Source organism: Meriones unguiculatus, chromosome 17, assembly GCF_030254825.1.
Source record: "Meriones unguiculatus strain TT.TT164.6M chromosome 17, Bangor_MerUng_6.1, whole genome shotgun sequence".
In the NCBI taxonomy this organism is placed as follows: domain Eukaryota; kingdom Metazoa; phylum Chordata; class Mammalia; order Rodentia; family Muridae; genus Meriones; species Meriones unguiculatus.
In genome coordinates this window covers 37,160,089-37,179,526 of record NC_083364.1, presented here as the reverse complement: position 1 = coordinate 37,179,526, position 19,438 = coordinate 37,160,089, and the positions used below count along the sequence as shown (strand labels likewise).

General features: G+C 50.9%; 1 protein-coding gene across 3 annotated transcripts in view; it reads right to left on the bottom strand.

The window, feature by feature from the left end:
- The window catches only part of Slc12a8 (solute carrier family 12 member 8), a 141,730-nt gene that overhangs the window by 35,420 nt on the left and 86,872 nt on the right, over positions 1 to 19,438 (bottom strand). For all 3 annotated transcript variants that reach the window (XM_060370278.1, XM_060370279.1, XM_060370276.1), the window contains 4 exons: positions 18,436 to 18,523; positions 16,533 to 16,620; positions 8,489 to 8,635; positions 542 to 1,151 (listed from right to left, as the gene is read on the bottom strand). In XM_060370278.1, coding sequence (XP_060226261.1) covers positions 542 to 1,151; positions 8,489 to 8,635; positions 16,533 to 16,620; positions 18,436 to 18,523 — 933 coding nt within the window. The remainder of the gene's footprint in view (positions 1 to 541; positions 1,152 to 8,488; positions 8,636 to 16,532; positions 16,621 to 18,435; positions 18,524 to 19,438) is intronic.

Here is a 19,438-nt window from a genome sequence, read left to right as displayed (position 1 = left end):
TTCGGGTGACACTCTAGGTTCAAATTACAGCGAGATATACAGCACCTAGGAAGTGGCAGGTCTTCAAAGATGGTTGCCCTTTCTCTTGGGACTTCCCATGCTCTCTCTCCATGGCTTTCTTTATGGCTCTGCGCTGGCAGTTTTCAGAAAAGCTCGACTTCTTTAGCTACCGTCCCTTCATCCCATGGTACCTGGTTTGCGAGAGCTCCCCTCTGCTGACAAAACCTGGCGAGCCCATTAGCGAGCCCTCCTCGGCCCCCGTGGCCCACAGTGGCTACATTTTAGCGGGATTTTGAGTAAAAGGAAAGTAACATTTTTATTTCCAGCTCTGCCTCCCAGCTCTGATGCACAATTGAGAGGAAGTTCTGTCTAAAATTAGCTAGTGTATATATAACACGGTAGAATTATAATTTAACTGGCCTCTGAATTTCAACAGTTTGAGATAAGTAACCGAAAGTTAGTTTTGAAAACTGGGTTGTAATAACTGGTAAGTCGAGGCAAGTGGTGATCGCCCCACACTAGGAGGCCCCAAAGCACTTACCTTCTCCCTTCACTGTAGGCTGGGTACGCAGACCAGGGACGGCTTGGTCACGTGGTTCACACTCGGCTGTCTGCTGGTCCTGAAGGGAGTCTTGCTCGCCGCTGGAGGCGGCAGGCGGCCTGTCAGAGACCTCCGTAGGGAAGGCCAAAGGAGACCCGGGCTCCAAGAGGAAGCTGTCTTGAAGGGTCCGCTTGGCGCCTTTCTTGCACTTGCTCCTCTGCCTCTTCGGGGTCCGGTCACCCTCTCCGGACCCCCGCGGACTGCTCCCGAGTCCCCCTAGCGGCTGGAGGAGCTGATCCATGCCCTTGGTGAACTCCAGCAGGGTGCCCTCAGAGAGGCTGCCGGCCGGGGTGTCAGAGCCGTAGCTGGGAACCCCGTCCTGGCCCAGGCACAGAGCATCTGCGCCTTTGGGCAGCGGCCTGGGAGACCGGGGGAGGCCACCATGGGCCATGGAGAGGGCGAAATAAGAGTAATCCACGGCGATGTAGGTGAGCATGAAGCTGATGGTGACGACGGGCGCCAGGACATTCACCTGGCCCACGAGGACAAAGGCCATCGTCACCAAGCTGGTCAGGCAGATGGCTGCCACGGGGGTTTTATTTGGCCCTTTCTACGAGAACAACAACAACAATACAGGATTACGACATTTCAAATAGAATCGGGAGTTTTACGACCAATTGATAGAAATCAAACGTAACGTCAGACGTGTTAGTGTTTCAGCTCCCGCAGGGAGAAAGCCCCCATGTGATTCTCCCAGTCTGGGTGGACAAGCTGTCCAGGCCCACCCGGAAGGCACGGCAGAGTCACTGGTGGCTGGAACGGGAACATGTCACTAACATATGTGTGCATGCACTCATGCACAGTCACACACACACACACACACTTGGCGTTCGTGGAGGAGGGCACGGGAGTGGGGAGCTGGTTCATGTGGCTCTGGAGCCAGAGCAGCACTCCCGGGGCAGTCCCATGTTCTGCTCCTGAGAAACTTCACTCACCCCAGGATGACCCTTCCCCCGGCTCCATTCGCCTCCTTCCTCACCAGCCTCCCAGTCCTCCTAGCCCACTCTCCCTGCTTCAGAGACTGCAGCTAAAATAGGGGCCTCGCCTGTCCTCCATACTATTCCTTTCCCCGCCTAAACTCACTCACCAGGCTCTTACACACACACACACACACACACACACACACACACACACACACTGGGGCTGTGTGTTCTAAGGGTGTACCAGAACCCATGCTGACCTGAGACCCTCCCCCAGAAGAACAATCCTTAAAAATGAGAAAAGGGACAGGAGAGGAGGAAAGGAAGCAGGAAGAGAAAGATTTTATAATGTTTGGGAGTTAGTTTTATGGTGCATTTTATTAAAATGGTTTAGCAGATTCTAACAATAAAATGACTATGAATAAAGTAAGTTCTTAGAAACTCATAACCGAGTGGGGGCTGGAGAGATGGCTCAGTTGTTACGAGCACTGGCTGCTCTTCCAAAGGTCCTGGGTTCAATTCCCAGCACCCACATGGCAGCTCACAACTGTCTGGAACTTTAGTTTCAGGAGAGCTGACACCCTCTGTCTCACACACACATACAAGCAGAACACCAATATACATAAAATAAAAAATAAATAAACCAATTTTTAAAAAGAAACCCATAACTTTAAAAGAAGTTTCAGATCAGCTACCATAAATGCTAGCCTAGGCCAAGAGCTTGATTGTGAACAGATAAAAGGGGCCAGTGAGAGCCTCTCTCCACCAAGAGATGGACAGTCCACAGACTGGTCGAAAGATATGGAAAACAGACAGTGAATCCCTATAGCATAACTGGAAAAAAGACAAGACAGGCAGGTGAAATGGCTCAGCAGGTAAAGGTGTTTGTCACTAAGCCTGGTGACTGGAGCCAGTTCCCCACATGGTGGAAGGAGAGCCAACGCCTAAAGTTGTCCTCTGACGCATGCTGTAGTTTAAAGACTGCACACACACACACACACACACACACACCACACTAAATAAACATGTCATGTCATGAAAGTCCTGTTAGAAAGGCAGCCCACTCAGCAAAATGAGTAAAAGATCTGCCCAGGCCCTTTACAAAGACTATTAAACATGTGAAGAGATGAGTGACCTCATCAGTAGTTAGAGAGGACAGGCTTCAGCCACAGCGAGGTACCGTCAGGTACCCGCAAGGATCGGCAAACACGGATGACTACAGAGGCTGAGAAGGCCCCGCCCACCTCTGCAGCAGCAGCCAGGACAAACACCAGTTAGCACATAACCCTCGAGAGAGAGAGAGAGAGAGAGAGAGAGAGAGAGAGAGAGAGAGAGAGAGAGAGAGAAAGAGAGAGAGAGAGAGAGAGAGAGAGAGAGAGAGAGAGAGAGAGAGCCGGGCGCTGCTCACCTTGTGACACTGGATCCACTGAGAAGGCCTTCTGCTGATGGGAATGCAGTCTGGGGGCCGTCAAAGTTTACATCCAACACAAGAGACATCCACAGACACCCCCCCCATAAGAAGCTGCCACCACAGCAAAGAGGAGGAGGCGGCTGCTCACAAAGGTGATGATGAGGAAGATAGCATAGAGGGACACACACGTGCATGTACAGACAAGAGTGTGCTCAGTGTAACAATTCTGTAGCTCAAATAATGGAATTCTAGGAAGCTCTCTATTTGATTTGTATGGGAATTTAATTGGGAAATCCCACACTGTGAAACTTCGTTGCCTGCCCTAAAATTTTTAAAGCCGTGGTGCATATAACTACCTTTAGGCTAGGCGGCTAGGCGGGTGTGAGACATAAATTAGCTGAGGGTTGAGACTTCGCCCCGAAGATACTGCACTGTGGATACAGAGATATCCCAAAACGTAAAACAAATAAGACCTTCTGGCCCCAGACAGTACAGGTACGAAATACTTAATGTGTGCTGGAAGGTTTCAAAACCAGGCAAGCTGTTTACACACAGAGGGAGCATTGTCACAAGCCGAGGACCCCGGGGCCAGATCCCGGAGTCTGTGTGTGCCGGGAGCTACAAGTGGCTCTGCCTTCTTAAACATCCTGGGGGAAATCACGAGGAGAACAGTGTCTTGTGGCGTGAATTCCATGACATTCACATCTGTGTCCTTGGTCGAGGGGTGGGTACTTCCTGTGGCAGTTCATGAGCTCCAGGAGCGGGACAAAAGCACCTGAGAGTGAGGCCGCGGGGCCTGCCACACCTGAGGGACGTGCTGCCTCCTGATTGAGGAGAAGTCCGCGCTCCCTCAGAAAAGCCCATCACAGCAGTCATGGGGCGTGGAGCGAGAGGGAAGGGCCTCGCTGGGTGAGGGTGGAGCAGGGGTGGGGATGGGGGGTGGGGGAGTGGGGTAGAGTCGGGGTAGAGGTCAGATGGACAGCGTTCCTGGGTGGAGGCCTACCTGGTGCTTACCTCATAGTTTTTCTTAAGACTGTTTCCGTTTATTTGGGGACCTTTCCTACTGTGCTGGCTGTACCTCAAAAGTGCGTCTAAGTTTCTAGTGTTCCGCCATTGAAGAAGGAGACAAGCAAATAGAATCTAATCGTATATGAGGGCACTTTTGGGGGGCGGGGGACATGACAAAGCAGGAAAAGTGTCTGAAACACTGGTCACAGAGGGTTAACCTCCTAATGAAGAGCGTCCAGATATTGATTAACCCCTACGATAGAAGAAAAAAGATGCAAATGGCGACAAAACAGGAGGAGACAGTCAGCTTTGTTCTGCAGTGGGGGAAACAGGAATCCTGGTGAAAGGCCAGCTCTTGCCGTGCGTGCGGCTGAACGTTTCACTAACGATGGGCCAAAGCTACGCTCCCCCCAACACTGACCTTGTCACTCAAGGCAAGGGTGCCAGTGAGGCTCACACACAGCGTTTCTAAATCTTCACAACCACAGACCAAGCTAAGGACAAATCTGAGTGGATGTGACCATCCTCCTTCCTCGGCAGACACGCCTATGTGATAAGGAAGACCAGGTAGAAGCTTAGAGCTCTGTGTTCCCTGGCCAGTGTCTGGTTTGTTTGGTGGAGACAGGGTTTCTCTGTGTGGCCCTGGCTCTCCTGGACTCCCTCTGTCGACCAGGCTGGCCTCCAACTCACGGCGATCCTCCTGCCGCTGCCTCCCCAATGCTGGGATCACAGGCGAGCGCTACCACCACCCAGGCAGCCTTCCTCATCAGCAGACGCCCACGCACAAATTCTACCCCCGTCTCGGTGTAGAGCACAGTGGGGGCCTCACACTCTTGTGTGGCTCTCACCCCAAGCCTGACTCTAGATGGCGAGGGGCTTTGCACGCTGCGGAGGGGCTGAGGGCCACTGGCAGGACACAGCAGAGAGGAAGGTGCCCGTCTGTGGCCTCCTCCAGCCGCCGAGCAGAGCCGCACCTCAGCTAACCACAGCTAGCTGTTGGCTAACCTTGGCTAACCACAGCTAACTCTCAGCTAACCATGGCTAACATCGACTGTCGGCTCCACTGGGCAAGGGACACCAGGCGCGTGAATGCCTGTGAGGGAGTCTACATAGCGGATCTGACTCTGGCCTAACCACCGGCACCATCCACTTGACACGTTCAGTTTTCTGTGTGTGCGTAGGCACACACGTGTGTACGATCATGTATAAAAGTGTGTGTGTATGAGTGTGCATGTGTGTATGAGTGTGCATGTGTTTACGAGTGTGTATAAGTGTTATGTGTCTATGAGTGTGTCTGTGCACATGTGAGTGTTTGCTTGTGTGTTCGAGTATCTATATGAGTGTGCATGGGTGTGTGAGTGTGTGTGGTGTGTGTGAGTGTGTATGGCATATATATGTATGAGTGTGTATGTGAGCATGGGTGACTGTGCGCTCAACTGTGCATGTGTGTATGAATATGTGTGAATGTGTCTGTATATGTATGTGTGTAGATGAGTGTGTTTGTGTGTGCATGTGTGTGAATGTGTGTGAGTCTGTATGTGCATACGTGCACACTGTATGATTGTGAATGTGTGAGTGTGTGTATGTGTGTGTATGAATAGGTAGCGTGTGAGGTGTGTTTATGTATGAATGTGTGTTTGTGTGGTGTGTGTATGTGTGTCTGAGTCTGTATCAGTATGTGTGATGTGTGTGTGTATGTGTGAATGTGTGTTTGTGTGGTGTGTGTATGTGTGTCTGAGTCTGTATCAGTATGTGTGATGTGTGTGTGTCTGTGTGAGTGTGTAAGTGTGTGAGTGTGTATGTGTGAATGTGTGTGAGTGTGTAGTGTACGTGTGTGTGGTGTGTGAGTTGTATGTTAGGGGGGTGTCTCTATGTATACCTGAGTGTGTACCTATGCATGTGAATAAGTATGTCCGTGTTCGCTGCTGCTCTACTCTCATGGCTGGGAAATGGACTCGGCCTGGCTGTCCATCAGCTGATGAACGGAGAGTGACACTGGTGCGTGTGCACCGGGCTACGCTAGTCCGCTCTGAAGAAAGTGAGGTCATGAACCTTGCAGGGACTGGATGGAACCGGAAAACACCACACCAAGCGAGGGGATGCAGGCCCGCAAATGCCACACATTCCAGGACAGCCAGGGCTACATAGTGAGACTCGGTCTCAAAAAAAGAAAGAGAGAGAGAGAGAAAGAGAAAGAGAGAGAGAGAAAGAAAGAGAGAGAAAGGGGAGAAAGAGAGAGAAAGAGAAAAAGAAAGAAGAAAGAAAGAAAGAAAGAAGAAAGGAAGAAAAAAAGGAAGGAAGGAAGGAAGGAAGGAAGGAAGGAAGGAAGGAAGGAAGAAAAGAGTGGGAAATAGTAGAGGTTAAAGGACGGGGAGAGGAGGGGGTAGGGGAGGAGGGTAACTAAAACTAAGGATTATGAAAACCCACTACTTTGTAAGCTAATTTAAATACTTAAAAAGAAGGAGTTTGAAACACACATGGCCCTTGCCCATGCTGCACGGGTGGACAATGCTTCCCTGAGAAGGCATGGGTTACTGAACAAAAATTGCAAGCAAAATTAAGGTTCTCCCACCATAAATTGTTTTTGGTCGCGGTATTCTATCATAGAAACGGAGCTGTAACTAATACATTGGTGAGGCCCTGTTGCTGAAGACACAGCCCATTCAGGTTGCGGGACATAGAGAACAAAGCTGGAACTGATCTCCGTCTCTTCCCTGCTAGCATAGTGCCGACAGATGGCTGCTTAGAGGGAATACTCATCCAGGGTACTGCCTAGCAGTGAGCCCCAAATGTACCCATACGGAGACGTGCCCACTGCAGCAATAGTGGCATGACAGCGGTGGAGGTACCAACCACCTTCCATGTAAAAGAATTCACGTCTGGTCCTATAAGCCAGTCAAAAGCCCACGGCTAGGGGGGCCATGGGTCCCAAAGGCACAACCTACTACTGTTGTTTTGCTAAATAAACGTGTTGTCAAATATTTAGTACTAAGTATTAACTAGTTATTACTTCTTAATATTTATTACTAAGTGTTAGTGCTTTTTGTACTGGGCCCCGGTTGGCGATAAGCCAGTGACGAGAACACGTGATCACTGAGTGCTCACCCCTAAATGGCACTCAACCCCCCAAAAGCTCAGGGAAGATCCTGGAAAAGGGGGTGGAAAGAATGTAAGAGCTGGGGGACGGGGAAGAGTACTATGCAATGCTGCCCTTTGGGCATGACGTGGCATGTCGCAAACCTCAACTATCAATGCCCGCACAAAATGGAGCCCCAGGCCCAGCCAACGCTCCAGCAGGCAGCACCAACAGGACTCAGGGGGTTACAAACGGGAGGAAAGGCCACAAAAGTGGGAGACTTCTTGGGGGAGGGGAGGGAAAGAGAGTCAGAGGGGATGTGATCAAGATACGTTGCATGCATGTATGAAGCTACCCAAGAACAAATAAAAAAAAAAAATTTAAATTATCACACGCAAAAAGATTGAGTCAAAACATTTGTCATTACAGATGTAATTATATATACACATATATGTGTGTACACACACACACACACACACACACACACACACACAGCTGTAAAGAGGGAGAATTACCCACAACAGCCCTGTATGTAATGGAAAAAGAACGAGAAAATCCTCTTTAAATTAACACAGAGGACAGATCTCTAAGTGCTGAGAGAACTGCCTGTTGTGTGAAAATATGGCGGAGAGGGGTCCGATCTGAAAAGCAAGCGGGGAGCCTGAGGAGACGGCGGTCGGTAGAGGCCAGGCCCTCAACCCGGCCTGTGTTCACACCCCGGCACTCGAGTCGTCTGTGCACGGGGACCCGCACCCGTAACCCCGCATGGGCTGGTGGCAGCGCGCTCGGGATCCCTGGCCAGCTGCCCCCGCTGCATCAGTGAGTGTGACCTTGCTTCAGAAAATAAGGTGTGTGGCTGGAGAGACGGCCGGGCGGTTAGGAGCCCTTCCTCCTCTTCCCGGGGACCGGGCTCCGTTCCCAGCAACCACGGGGCCGCTCACAACTACTTGTGACTCCGGTTCCAGGTGATCGGCCACCCTCTTGTGGCCTCTGCAGAGTGTACACCACTGCATGCAAGTGGTGTACAGACATACAAGCAGACAGGACAAACACACACACACACACACAAACAAACACAAACACACTTTTTTAAAATGAAAAACTTAGCGAGTGATTGAGTGGTTGAGAAAAACACTTGAAGTTGGCCTCTAGCCAACATATATGCACGCACACAACCAAACCCACATCTACACATACAAGGGTACATACCCAAAGGAAACATGTATGTAATATACTACACACACACACACACACACACACACACCACAGGGAGAGACTGGCCAGGCTGTGGATTCAGTTCCCAACACTGGGGAAGAAGCAAAGAAACAAACAGAAAACTACACCCTTTGCTTTGCCCCACCCCAGAGACCAGAAACAGCCATCTGCAGCTCTGGTAGGAAAAGCTCCTGCTCCAGAGACAGAGAGCGAACACGAGAGCGAGCACGAGAGCGAGCAAACAAGAAGCCACTTACCCCTTTCCCCAGAAAGGCGAGCACAGGAACCACCTTCTCCTGGGCGATGCACTGAAGGATCCGGGGCGCTCCATAGAGCCCCCCCATACAGGAAGCCAGGGATGAGATGTACAAGCCCAACAGGAAGAGGAAGCCGACCAGAGACACCTGCGTGAGGCAGACGGTCCACCATTACCACAGGCTGGCCCCTGGGCCGGGAGAGAGTCACTGTGGGATAAAGTTAGGCTTCTCAGCCTCTCAGGGACCGAACCCTGACAGCCTCCTAGAAACGATTCTCATTGTTGGACAAAAAGGCACCTTTAGCGGGCCAACTTCGCATGCCTAAGCGTCTTAACTGGGGGTTGTCTTGAAAGACCCCTCACCTAAGCATCTCTCCGTTTGCCAGGCATGCCTGAACACTAAGTTCGGCAGAGGCTCTGAGAATCCTTCAAAAGAATAATGCCACACACACTCCCCGCCTCCCTGTAAAATCTCAGATAACCGTCACTGACAAAAGCCTGCTTCAAAGCTGAGGTGCCACCACTCCAGACAATGGTCCTGTTAAAATCTTACTATACCCCCGAGCCGGCAGCACCTACTGAACAGCAATGGGACTGTCAAAGGTAGGGCCACTGGGAGCCCTTAAGCCGATAGGGGTGTGCCCTCAAAGGGGACTGCAGGGCCTCAGGCCCTTCTTTCTCTTTCAAGAAGACCAGTTTTGCGGTGCTAAAATAAGCCTTTTACTACACTTTCTTTTTTTAGTGTGGAGGTGTGAGGGTGCATCCCAGAGAACTTGTAAAGACCAGTTCTCTCCTGCTCCCACACGGGTCCCAGGGATCAAAGCGAAATCATCAGACCGGCCTCTAGTGTCTCTTTGCCTGCCCAGCCACCTTACGGGCCCAAAATGTTCTCTTCATAAATTAATTACATCAGGCATTGTGTGATAAGCACCTGGAATCTGACTAATGTCGTTATTCAATGACCAACTTCTTAAAAAGATTTTACAAATATTTACTGATGGATTGTCTATCTGGAGGGAGTGCTCTGGACACCCCCGTACCCCTGTGCAGACTGGAAGATAACCTGGAGCATCCGTCCTCGCCTTACACTTTGAGGCAGGGTCTCTCGTTTGCCTCTGCACTGCGGCGTACTCTGCGTTGGATGACTTGCCAGTTTCTGGAGGGTTCACTTTCCTCCACCTCCCATCTTGCTGCAGAAGTCCTGGGATTACAGACACGTGACAAGACACCCCGACTTTTCACATGGGTCCCAGGGATTCCAAATCAAGCCATCAGGATTGCGCAGCCAGAGCAATCCTGGGGCCTAACTATTGTTTGCTAATTTTGCTGGTTTGGTTGGTTGGTGTTTGTCTTCTGAGACAGAGCGTTGTTACAAGTCCAGGTTGCTCTTAATTCACGATACCGTCAAGGTTCTATGCTATGCCAGTCAGATCGTGACTTAACCTTTCTGTCCCTCCTGTGTGCACCCACCCACTTTCCAGCTATTTAAATACTGCTTCCTCTAGCTCGGCCTCGGGGCTAGGTTCCCCATTTCCCAGACCACTCCACACAGCCCACTCTTTCAGGTTAGTTCATATCTTACACGCACTCTACAGTAGTTCTCGAATTGAGCGGGTGTTTGATTCATCACAGTGGCTCTGAAACCACTGGTTTCTGGGTCCTATTCTTAGCATTTCAGATTCAGGAGGGATTGAGAGGAACATGAGAATGGATTTCCAGAATGTCCCAAGGTAACGTTGATGTTAATGGCCAGAAACCACACTTTGAGAAGTGCTAGCTGACTATGATTCTGGGCAGACTCTCATAGTCCCTGTGAGTGATGCCCTAGGCCCCTGCCAGAGCGACAAACTCAACCCTGACTCTAAAGCCTCACTTACAACTCCTACTGGTTGATAAGTGGACCTTGCATGCCCTTGACCCTAGCCCCACTCTGCACAACACTGAGCACTAAGAATCAGCACAACAGGTCTGGAGAGATGGCTCGGAGGTTAAGAGCACTTGGCTGTTCTTCCAAGGGTCCTGAGTTCAAATTCCAGCCACAACCATCTAAGATGAGATCTGGTGCCCTCTTCTGGCAAGTAGGTATACATGTAGTCAGAACACTGTATACATAATAAATAAATAAATAAATCTTTAAAAAAAAAATCAATCAGCACAAGGGGGCTGGAGAGATGGCTCAGCAGTAAGGAGTGCTTCCTGTTCTTGCAGAGGATCTGAGTTCACGCCCCACCTCAGGCTGCTCATAACAGCCTGTAACTACAGTAACCAGGGGATCTGACGCCCTCTGGTCTGCACAGGCAATTGCATGCACAGGTGCACATGAACTCATGCACATCCACACAAGTCTTAATTGGGGGACCACCGAATCAGGTAGTCTGAGACATTTTCTGACTGCTAATTGATGTAGAAGGACCAAGTCCACTGTGGGCACTGCCATCCCCAGTCAGCTGAGTCCCAGCTGCAGGAGAGCGCTATAAGCAAGCCAGGAGGAGCAAGCCAGTAAGCAGCTTTCCTCCATGGTTTCTGCTTCCAGCTTCTGCCTTGGCTTTGCTCAGTGATGGACTGAAAGCCGTAGGAAAATAAGCTCTACCTCAAGCGGCTTTTGGTCAGGGTTTTATCATAACCACAGAGATACCAACTCTGTGGTATCTTTGTGTTTTATTTCCTTGCTTTAGCAATGGGCTGAGTCCACAGAGTTGAGTCCTAATGAACCCAAGGCCCTGGTTAACCTACTTCCTGTTTCACAAACTACCACAAAAACAATCTGATTGTTAAATCCTGCGCCTATCAGGATTCTCGATGTGAAAGCACTTAGAGACAACACCGGGGCTAGCGAGATGCCCGAGCAGGTAAAAGCATTTCCTGCTATACCTGGCAACCTGACTTAGATCCTGGGACCCACAGGTTGTCCTCTAACCTCTGAGAATGTGGCCCTCCCCTATAATTTTTTTTTTTTAATGAGCCTATCTGTAGGACATTGGAGGTCCACACTCCTCACTAGGAACAGCTCAGCCAGTTCCGTAACCTGCACCCCAGGAGGTCCTTCATGCTCTCGTTATCATTGCTTCCTTCATTACACTTAAAGTGGTCACTGATTCGACCTCAGCCTCGTGCCGTGTTAGGGCTGCAAAGGGACAGAGGAAGGCTCTGGTCCTTTGAGCTTTTGAATATGAAATGGAAGGTCTCCCAACTTGCAAGACAGGAGGTCAGGTGGCCAGAGGCTGGACGGATGAAATGTGGTCCCCTACAGAGCCACCTTGTCCTTGATTCCCTGGGGACTGCTCCTCCCACCCCCCGGCTAGCATTAACTCATCCCAGGTGGCTCTCTGCCTCTTGCTTCGGTGTCCTGGGTTGCTTGGGCTCAACCTTTCCTTTATTACTAGAGATCACTTTACTGATGTCCCATCGCTTTGTGTGTTCCGCCGGCCCTTTGGTTGCTCTCTCCCCTGTGGGAGAGTTAATCAGGCTCCAGGCCCATCTCACCCTGCACGCCTAGGAGTGCAATGGAATCCTGTCTCTGCTGCCACCCACAGCAGAGGCCTGCAAACCAGACGCCTCACTGAAGCCTGGGCGCCTTACAAGATCTGAGCCCCGGGTGTTTCATACAACTCTCAGGAAAACTACCAAGGTGATTATTCCTTCATGCATTCTGAGAGGAATCATCTGTAATCTTTGCATGCGTGCGTGCGTGTGTGTATGTGTGTGTGTGTATGTGTGTGTGTGTGTGTGTCTGCTCTACCAAAGGCCTCCTATGTTGGCAACTAAAAAACAAAAACAAAAAAAGACTGAGATGAAATTTTATCACAAGCGTCTTGAAAATTTTAACTCAGTGACTCTCTTCCCAGCCCAGAGTGCCATAAAATGCCTCCCGGATGATTCTGCTGTGCGGTCGGCATGAAGAATGGCTAGGGCCAGCATAGTGAGGCCATTGCCTTTACTCCCGGGAGACGTGTTCAGGGAAGGCAGAAATCTGACTGCTTCTTCCCCAAGAGGCAATCACCGTCTGGAGTCTGCGGAGTGAGCTCGGGCACAGCAAGAGTCTTGGCATCTGAATGCTCCGGCGCCTGGCCTAACCGGGCATGAGAGTCAGATGCCATTTGTGCCCATCCTTCTGTGTACTCTCCATCACCTCCAGATTACTTCCCGTGATACCTAATGCAAATACGTTGACGTTTTTAGGGACTAATGAAGAGAAAAGAGACGTTTGTAACAGATGCAGTCGGGGGGCCGGGTGTTGAGATGGGGACTTGCTGTGTAGCTCTGGCTGTCCTGGACTCACCGTGTAGACTGGGCTGGTCTTGAACTCAAAAAGAACAGCTTGCCTCTGCCTCCCTAGCACGGGGATTAAAGGCATGGGCCATCACACCCAGACACAGATTGCAATATTTTCTTTCTGATTTTTTTTTTTTTAATCTAGGGATTGAATGTATAGATGTGGGATTTGGGAGAACAGAGGGTATATGCGTACGGGTGTGTGTGTGTGTGTGTGTGTGTGACTTTTTGTTTAGAGCATGGATATCCATTGGAACGAAGCTCCCTCGCCTGCACCCCCCACCTCCCAGTGCTGGCTGGATCCCCGGAACTTGATCAGTGTTTGACTCCTGACACTGATGACGTCATCTTGGGCTTCCCTTCTACAGACACACCCTGGGCTGGGGTCAGAGCGGGGGCTGCCCAAGCAAAATGGCTAGTTGATGTGCAGTTGATCAACTGTGTCTAGAATGGCCTTCTCTCTCCCTACATTTTATATGAAACTACTATTCAGTCTGTTTTTATGAATTCACTGAAATGTTGGCCCTTGCGTCTATAAGTGATCAAATTCATACAATCCCCCACTTCTCCAGCAGAATCCCGCCTCTTCCTTTACGGCTGTCATCCACCCCTCGTTTGGGCAGTGTGTGCAAAGGTTACGAACACCCACTTCCTGGAGTGTGTGCAGTTTACTTTGGAACATTATTTATTCCTGCTAGTACTGTTCTTCAGACTGTCACAGAGAAGAGAGGGATTGAGCACCTATGGATTAGACTCGGAGGACGCAAGGTGAGGCAAGGTGTCTCTAAAAATAAATGTCCCCATGCGGAGTGTGAAAGGGTTAAATTTTAATAACTACCTGCAACGTGTCCTGCTGTAATTTCAAAGGCTACTTCCCAATGGCCACATCCAGTAAAAACATCTGAAGAAGATGGGAGTGAGGAAAGTTTCTCTGACATGGGAAAAGTGTGTTGGGAAGACAAAGAATTAGAAATAGATCAGACGGGCTGGAGAGATGGCTCAGTGGTTAAGTGTACTGTCTGCTCTTCCAAACAGACCTGGGTTCAATTCCCAGCACCCACATGGCAGCTCATAGCTGTCTGTAATGCCAATTCTAACGGATCTAACGGATCTGAGACCTTCACACTAACGCACATAAAGTTAAATAAATTTTAAAAAAAGAAAAAGAAAAAAGAAATAGATCAGAGAAGCTTCAGGAAACCCAGAGGGAAGAAGGGCACACACATGACTGGCGGAGGCCAACCAGGAGCCAGCCAGGAGATGCAAAGCACTGGGAGGGGCATGGAGGGGCATGCAAATGAGCCAGTCTGAAGGTTGGGAAACACGGACTAGCCCAGCTCAGAACCAAGATCTAGCGATCTAGCTGAGATGTGAACCTGAACTGGATGGCCTAATCAGGTGCAGTATCGCATACCTGTAATCTGGGGAGACAGAGGCAGGTGGATCTCTGTGAGTTCGTAGCCAGCCTCATCTATAAAGCGAGTCCAGGGCAGCCAAGGCTACACAGAGAAACCCTGTCTCAAAAAAAAAAAAAAAAAAAAACAAAAAACAAAAAACAAAAAAAAAAAACTATGTCCGGTAGACAGGCGACAGACTGTCAATAAAGACACGGATACAAGCTGACATTCTCCGGGTTCTGACAGTAAGCTCACAAAGCCCAACCGACCGCCTGAATATAGTGCTTGACGCTACAGCTCAGTCAGAGCCACAGAGGGACGCTGGGACGCTGGGAAAGAGGGGAGCAGGAGTCTGGAAAAGGATCTTCAGTGGTCCTTTGGGGGAAGAGAATGCTGGAGCTCTGGCTCTTGGAGTTTTCCTTGCTGGTCTTTCCCTGTTCATATGCCCTGCATCTGCCGAGAACCAGGAATGGTTGCTACCTGCTTTTCTTTGTGGGCCTTACACTGGTCCATTCCAGGAAAATGTCTCTTGTGTGCTCCCTAAAGTCCATGCTTCACCTTTCACCCTAGCGTGTGTCTGCATGCTAGGGCACTGCCAGCTGGCCTTGCCTACTTGTCTCACTGTTCTAGACAGGAGGCATTCCCAAGAAAGTTCCCTCTGTGGGAAGGTGAGTGTCCCCCACCCACAGAGGCTATGGTGCTGTAGCAGGCGCCTCTGGAGATGCTTTTGAGCTACACTGTGGTCAGCTTCCTTGGTTACAAGGCCTCTCCTGGGTCCGTGTTGAGCAGAGGAAAGGAAGGCGAGCCACACCCTGGCAGGTGATCTGCCTCCCTCGAGGAGTCTCTCAGGGGGAAGGGAGCACTGTGGAGGGAGCTGCTGGAGACGCAGCAGCTTTAGAGGCAGGCAGAGCTGGGCAGTCCCCAGTAGCTGCAGAGAAGCGGCAAGCAGGTGTCTCTGGCGGAGCACCCCTTCCCACCCCGGTGGCTTCCTCGGGCCTTCAGTTTCTCATGTGCAGCCACATTTGTCACTCCATTGAGAAGAGGCCTGTGGGGGTCAAACTGCAGGTGAAACCGTGTGTGTGTGAGCGTGTGTGTGTGTGTGTGTGTGAGAGAGAGAGAGAGAGAGAGAGAGAGAGACAGAGAGACAGAGAGACAGAGAGACAGAGAGACAGAGAGAGAGAGAGTATGTAGATAACAGGAGAAACCTTCCTTGGAAGCAAACCTTGTAACCCAGAGTGAGTCTGAGATTCGGGGCACTGGGCCAGCTCATGACTTGAGCTCTTCTACTTTCCTACCCTGCCTTTGTATTAAGGCCATGACCTCTGGAAACAAGTATCACCTGTACTGGAGTCTACGGGGTCTAAAATCTGTGTGGCTGTGGAAACCAGACTCAAACACGTCTCTAGAAAGTAGTTCCAGCTCCTATGTCAGATCTGCATCCCTGGCCTCCATGGGATCAGCTCTCCACCGGAGACCAGTGCAGGGGTTCACATGAGACACTCCCTCGCTAGTCACCATCCTCAGGAAATGGTGGGAATTTCAGAGTTTGCTTTTCCTCTGTGAACTTGGGGCACGGTAGGAGTTTTAGGGGATTTTTTTCCCCCAGAAAATCTTATTCTTGTGAGTGTCCTTGATGTCACGTGACTGTTAGTCTGTGAAGAAGCTATGGAACTCAAAGAATTCTCTAATCTGCCCCAGTTTGTAAATGTTATAACCAGACCAACCCAGAGTAGCTGAGATTCTCCAGAGAGCCTGCTTGCCTGCCTGCCTCCATTTCTGCCATTTTACTCCTTTTACACATTTCACTCCTCCATGTGGGTTAAGAGATGCTAACTTAGGTCATCAGGCTTAGCAGAAAGGACCTCGGCCTGTTGAGCCATCTTGCTGGCCCTCCTCCTTGCTTTTTGAGATAGGGTCTCTCACTCACTGAGACCTGGAGTCACTAAGTAGGCTAGGCTGGTTGACCAGAAAGCCTCAGAGAGCCGCAGAGATCCTCCTGTGTCTACTCCCCAGTGTCAGAACGGCAGGCGTGTGTCACCACTCCCATCATTTTACACGGATCTTAGGGCATCAACCTGGGGCCTTGTGCTTGAAAAAAACGAGCATTTTAACAACTGAGCTGCCTATCCTGCCCTTTGTCTTGATTTTTGATATGGAAAGATGAGCCTGTTGTCTAGCCTCTTGCATTTGCGTCCCTCTCTGGATGCTGGAATCTGAATGCCATCCTGAGGATGCATGGACAGATCCCACACATTCTCCACATCCCCCACCCCCCCGCAGATTCCCAAACAGAGCTACAAGGGGAGGCAGCTGTGTGTCCACGGAACACGTAAGCCCTGCAGATTGAGCCCTTCGGGGGACACAGGACGCACCCACCTTTTCAGCTATCAGGAAGTCAGAGCGGAGGGCCTCTCGGGTGCAGATGGCGCCGAGCAGGAAGGTGAAGATAATGTACAGAAACCACCTGCAAAACCCAAGGGAGAGAGCTGCCACCCAGCCCACTCCCCACCCTGCCAAGTTTCAGCTCTCTGTGGGAAGCTGTATCATGGAAGAAGTCCAGCTGTGGAGCCACGGAGCCAGCCTTTGAAGGTACATTTGGTACTCCTTATCCTCTAGTGCATTTCTTACCTGAGAGAAACCAAGGCCCCGGCCGGGATTGACCTGCTGCCTTGAAGCCCAGCTATCTTCCTCCAGTTGAAAAAGAATTACCCACTCATCTCCCAGGCCTCTGAAGCCTCTGGTCTCTAGAGCACAGATAACAACGTGCTTAGTGACACTGTTGCAGGAGGGACAAAAGTCAACTTGGCACAAGCTGGTGTCATCTGAGGAGAGGGAACCTCAGCTGAGAAATGACTCTGCCACCTGTGGCCTCTCTGTTGCCTGTAGGTGAGCGTAGGGGCATTTTCTTGATTAGCAGTTGGTGGGGGAGGGCCCAGCCCACTGTGGGTGGTGCCATCCCTGGGCAGCTGGTCCTGGACTGTGTAAGAAAGCAGGCTGAGCAAGCCAGTAAGCAGCACCCCTCCATCCGTCATCTCTGCTTGAGCTCCTGCCTGCCAACCTGAGTTCTCTCCATGACAGACCGTGAGCTGTATGCTGAGATAAATCCTTTCCTCCCCAAGGTCATGGTGCTTCATCACAGCAACAGAAAGCAAACTAATACACAGAGGGGAGAATTAAAAGGTGGAGCCATAGCCTGGCTCTGCCACCAAGGTGCCCCGTGTGGATGAGTAAGTCACATGATCCTGAGTTCTGCCTGCTCCCACCGGGGCAATGACAGGGTACACCAAGGCACCTCTGACTGCCGGCTCTGTCGAAAGCAGGACAGGCCGCTGGTGTGGAACCTTCTTTCTCTTCCTCCCCGACATTCGACTCTTCCTGTTCTCCTTATTTTCTTCCCAGTGTCGCCTCATTTCGTACACACGGCTTGACGCCCTGTGCCTGGCTGGTAGCAGTGGAGTCGTGGTAGTAAGCGTTTGCAGATAGATGTTTTAATACTTTCAAAGAGTGTAGTGAAAAAAAAAAAAAGTGCAGGCACACACACACTGCCCACTGCCCAAGGGAAGCAATGGAAGAGACCCACAACCATGTCAGTGACATGTTACCCAGAGCAGCACAGTGGGAACTCAAACCCCAGAAACTAGAACCCCTGGGGAAAGTGGAGGGGTGGGGTGGGGGAGAAGGAGGGGGTAGACTCATCTCTGAGCCCCTGCTACTTGCCTAATATGAAACATCTCCCTCCACCCATAACGTGCACATGACATGTGAATACACTCACACACACACACACTCACACACACACACACAGGCTTGCACACCTATACATACACATACTCCTTCTATAGAAGCTCAGAAAGCTGGCAAATGGGATGCGGATGCTAATCTGTGATGGCGACGAGTTTCATCTCTACGTTCCCGCCGTGACCCTGGGAACTCAGTGGTTTAAAAAAAAAAAAAAAAATCCCCAAGTTCAAAACGAGGGTGGAGAAGAGGCAGGGTGGCTGAGGGGGTGGGGCAAGGGAAGGATTTAGTTTTCATTCATGACCGACTCCCCCCCCTTCCCCCCCACAGCATTCTCAGGCAGGGGAGTGTGAAAGGACAGCGTCTGAACCCACCAGACGTGAATTTTCCAGCCCACCGAGTGTAAAAAGGAGGATTGGAATACGAAATAGGTTGGTTGCAGCCAGGGCACTGTCTGAACAAAAGGGGCAGCCCCCACCTCTGTCCGGGGTTTTCTCTCCCACTCTCCAGCTCAGACCCGACTGCTAAGAGATGGACTTACGAGATGCCGACAGCTGCTAGGGAGCCTAGGGGTATGCTGGCAGCGGGCTCCCTCAGGTCTCCTCCCATGTTGAAGCCGGCCATGACTCCTGAAAGACAGCCAGACCACGGGTGGGGTGAGGCAGGGTACCCCGTGAATCCCAGAGCTCTCCCTAGGGCGGTCCCTTCCTCTCTTCTGGGCCCTCTACTGCAATGCCATCTGCAGCAGTGTAAACAGGTCTGCCTCTCCATCTCCCCTGGCAACTGGGAGGGCATCTGCAGGGCAGTGAAAGGGACCTTTGTGGACTGTGTGCTCCCGAGGAAATCCCTCCCAGCGACAAAAGCGTCTTATCACTCAGTTGAAAGGATGAGGATGAGGGAGGCCACACAAAGGTCCTCGTGCCTCCTGCTGAGCTCTGCCTGCGTAGCTGGGGCAGTGCCCAGAGTGGCTCAGCAGCAGCAGAAGGCCTGCAGATTTCTTCTGCTCCCATCTATTCCACTGAGGGTTCAAGTACTGCTGGGCTCGGGCACCATCCAGCAGCCAGGACCAGGTGCCACGTTCAGAGCTCCTGACCTGCCAAGCGGTTCCAAACCACAAAAATCTGAGAATGCTATGTTAATCTCCTTTACCTTGTTACCTCCAACCCCCGAGAGCACCAGTAAAGCACTTGATAGGCAAAGGCAGGTGGATCTCGGTGAGTTTAAGGCCAGCCTGGTCTATATAGCAAGTTCCAGGACAGCCAGGGCTACCTAGTGAAAATCTGTCTCCAAAAAACTAGCCCCATGAAATAATGAAAATTAATTTATCTATCACAGTGAGGGACCAACAGCACAGGTGGGGTGGAAGGAGGTGTTTCCTCTGTAGACATACTCAGCAGAACAAAGTGCTCTGAAGGAGAAGGAGGGCCCAGCCCGTGAGTACACTATCAGCTCAGTGTGACGGGAGATGTGGCAGTGAACTCTGACACCAGTGGGGAGATGTCTGCGCGTGGAGCCATCTCCAAGTGGTGGTTTGAATAAGAATG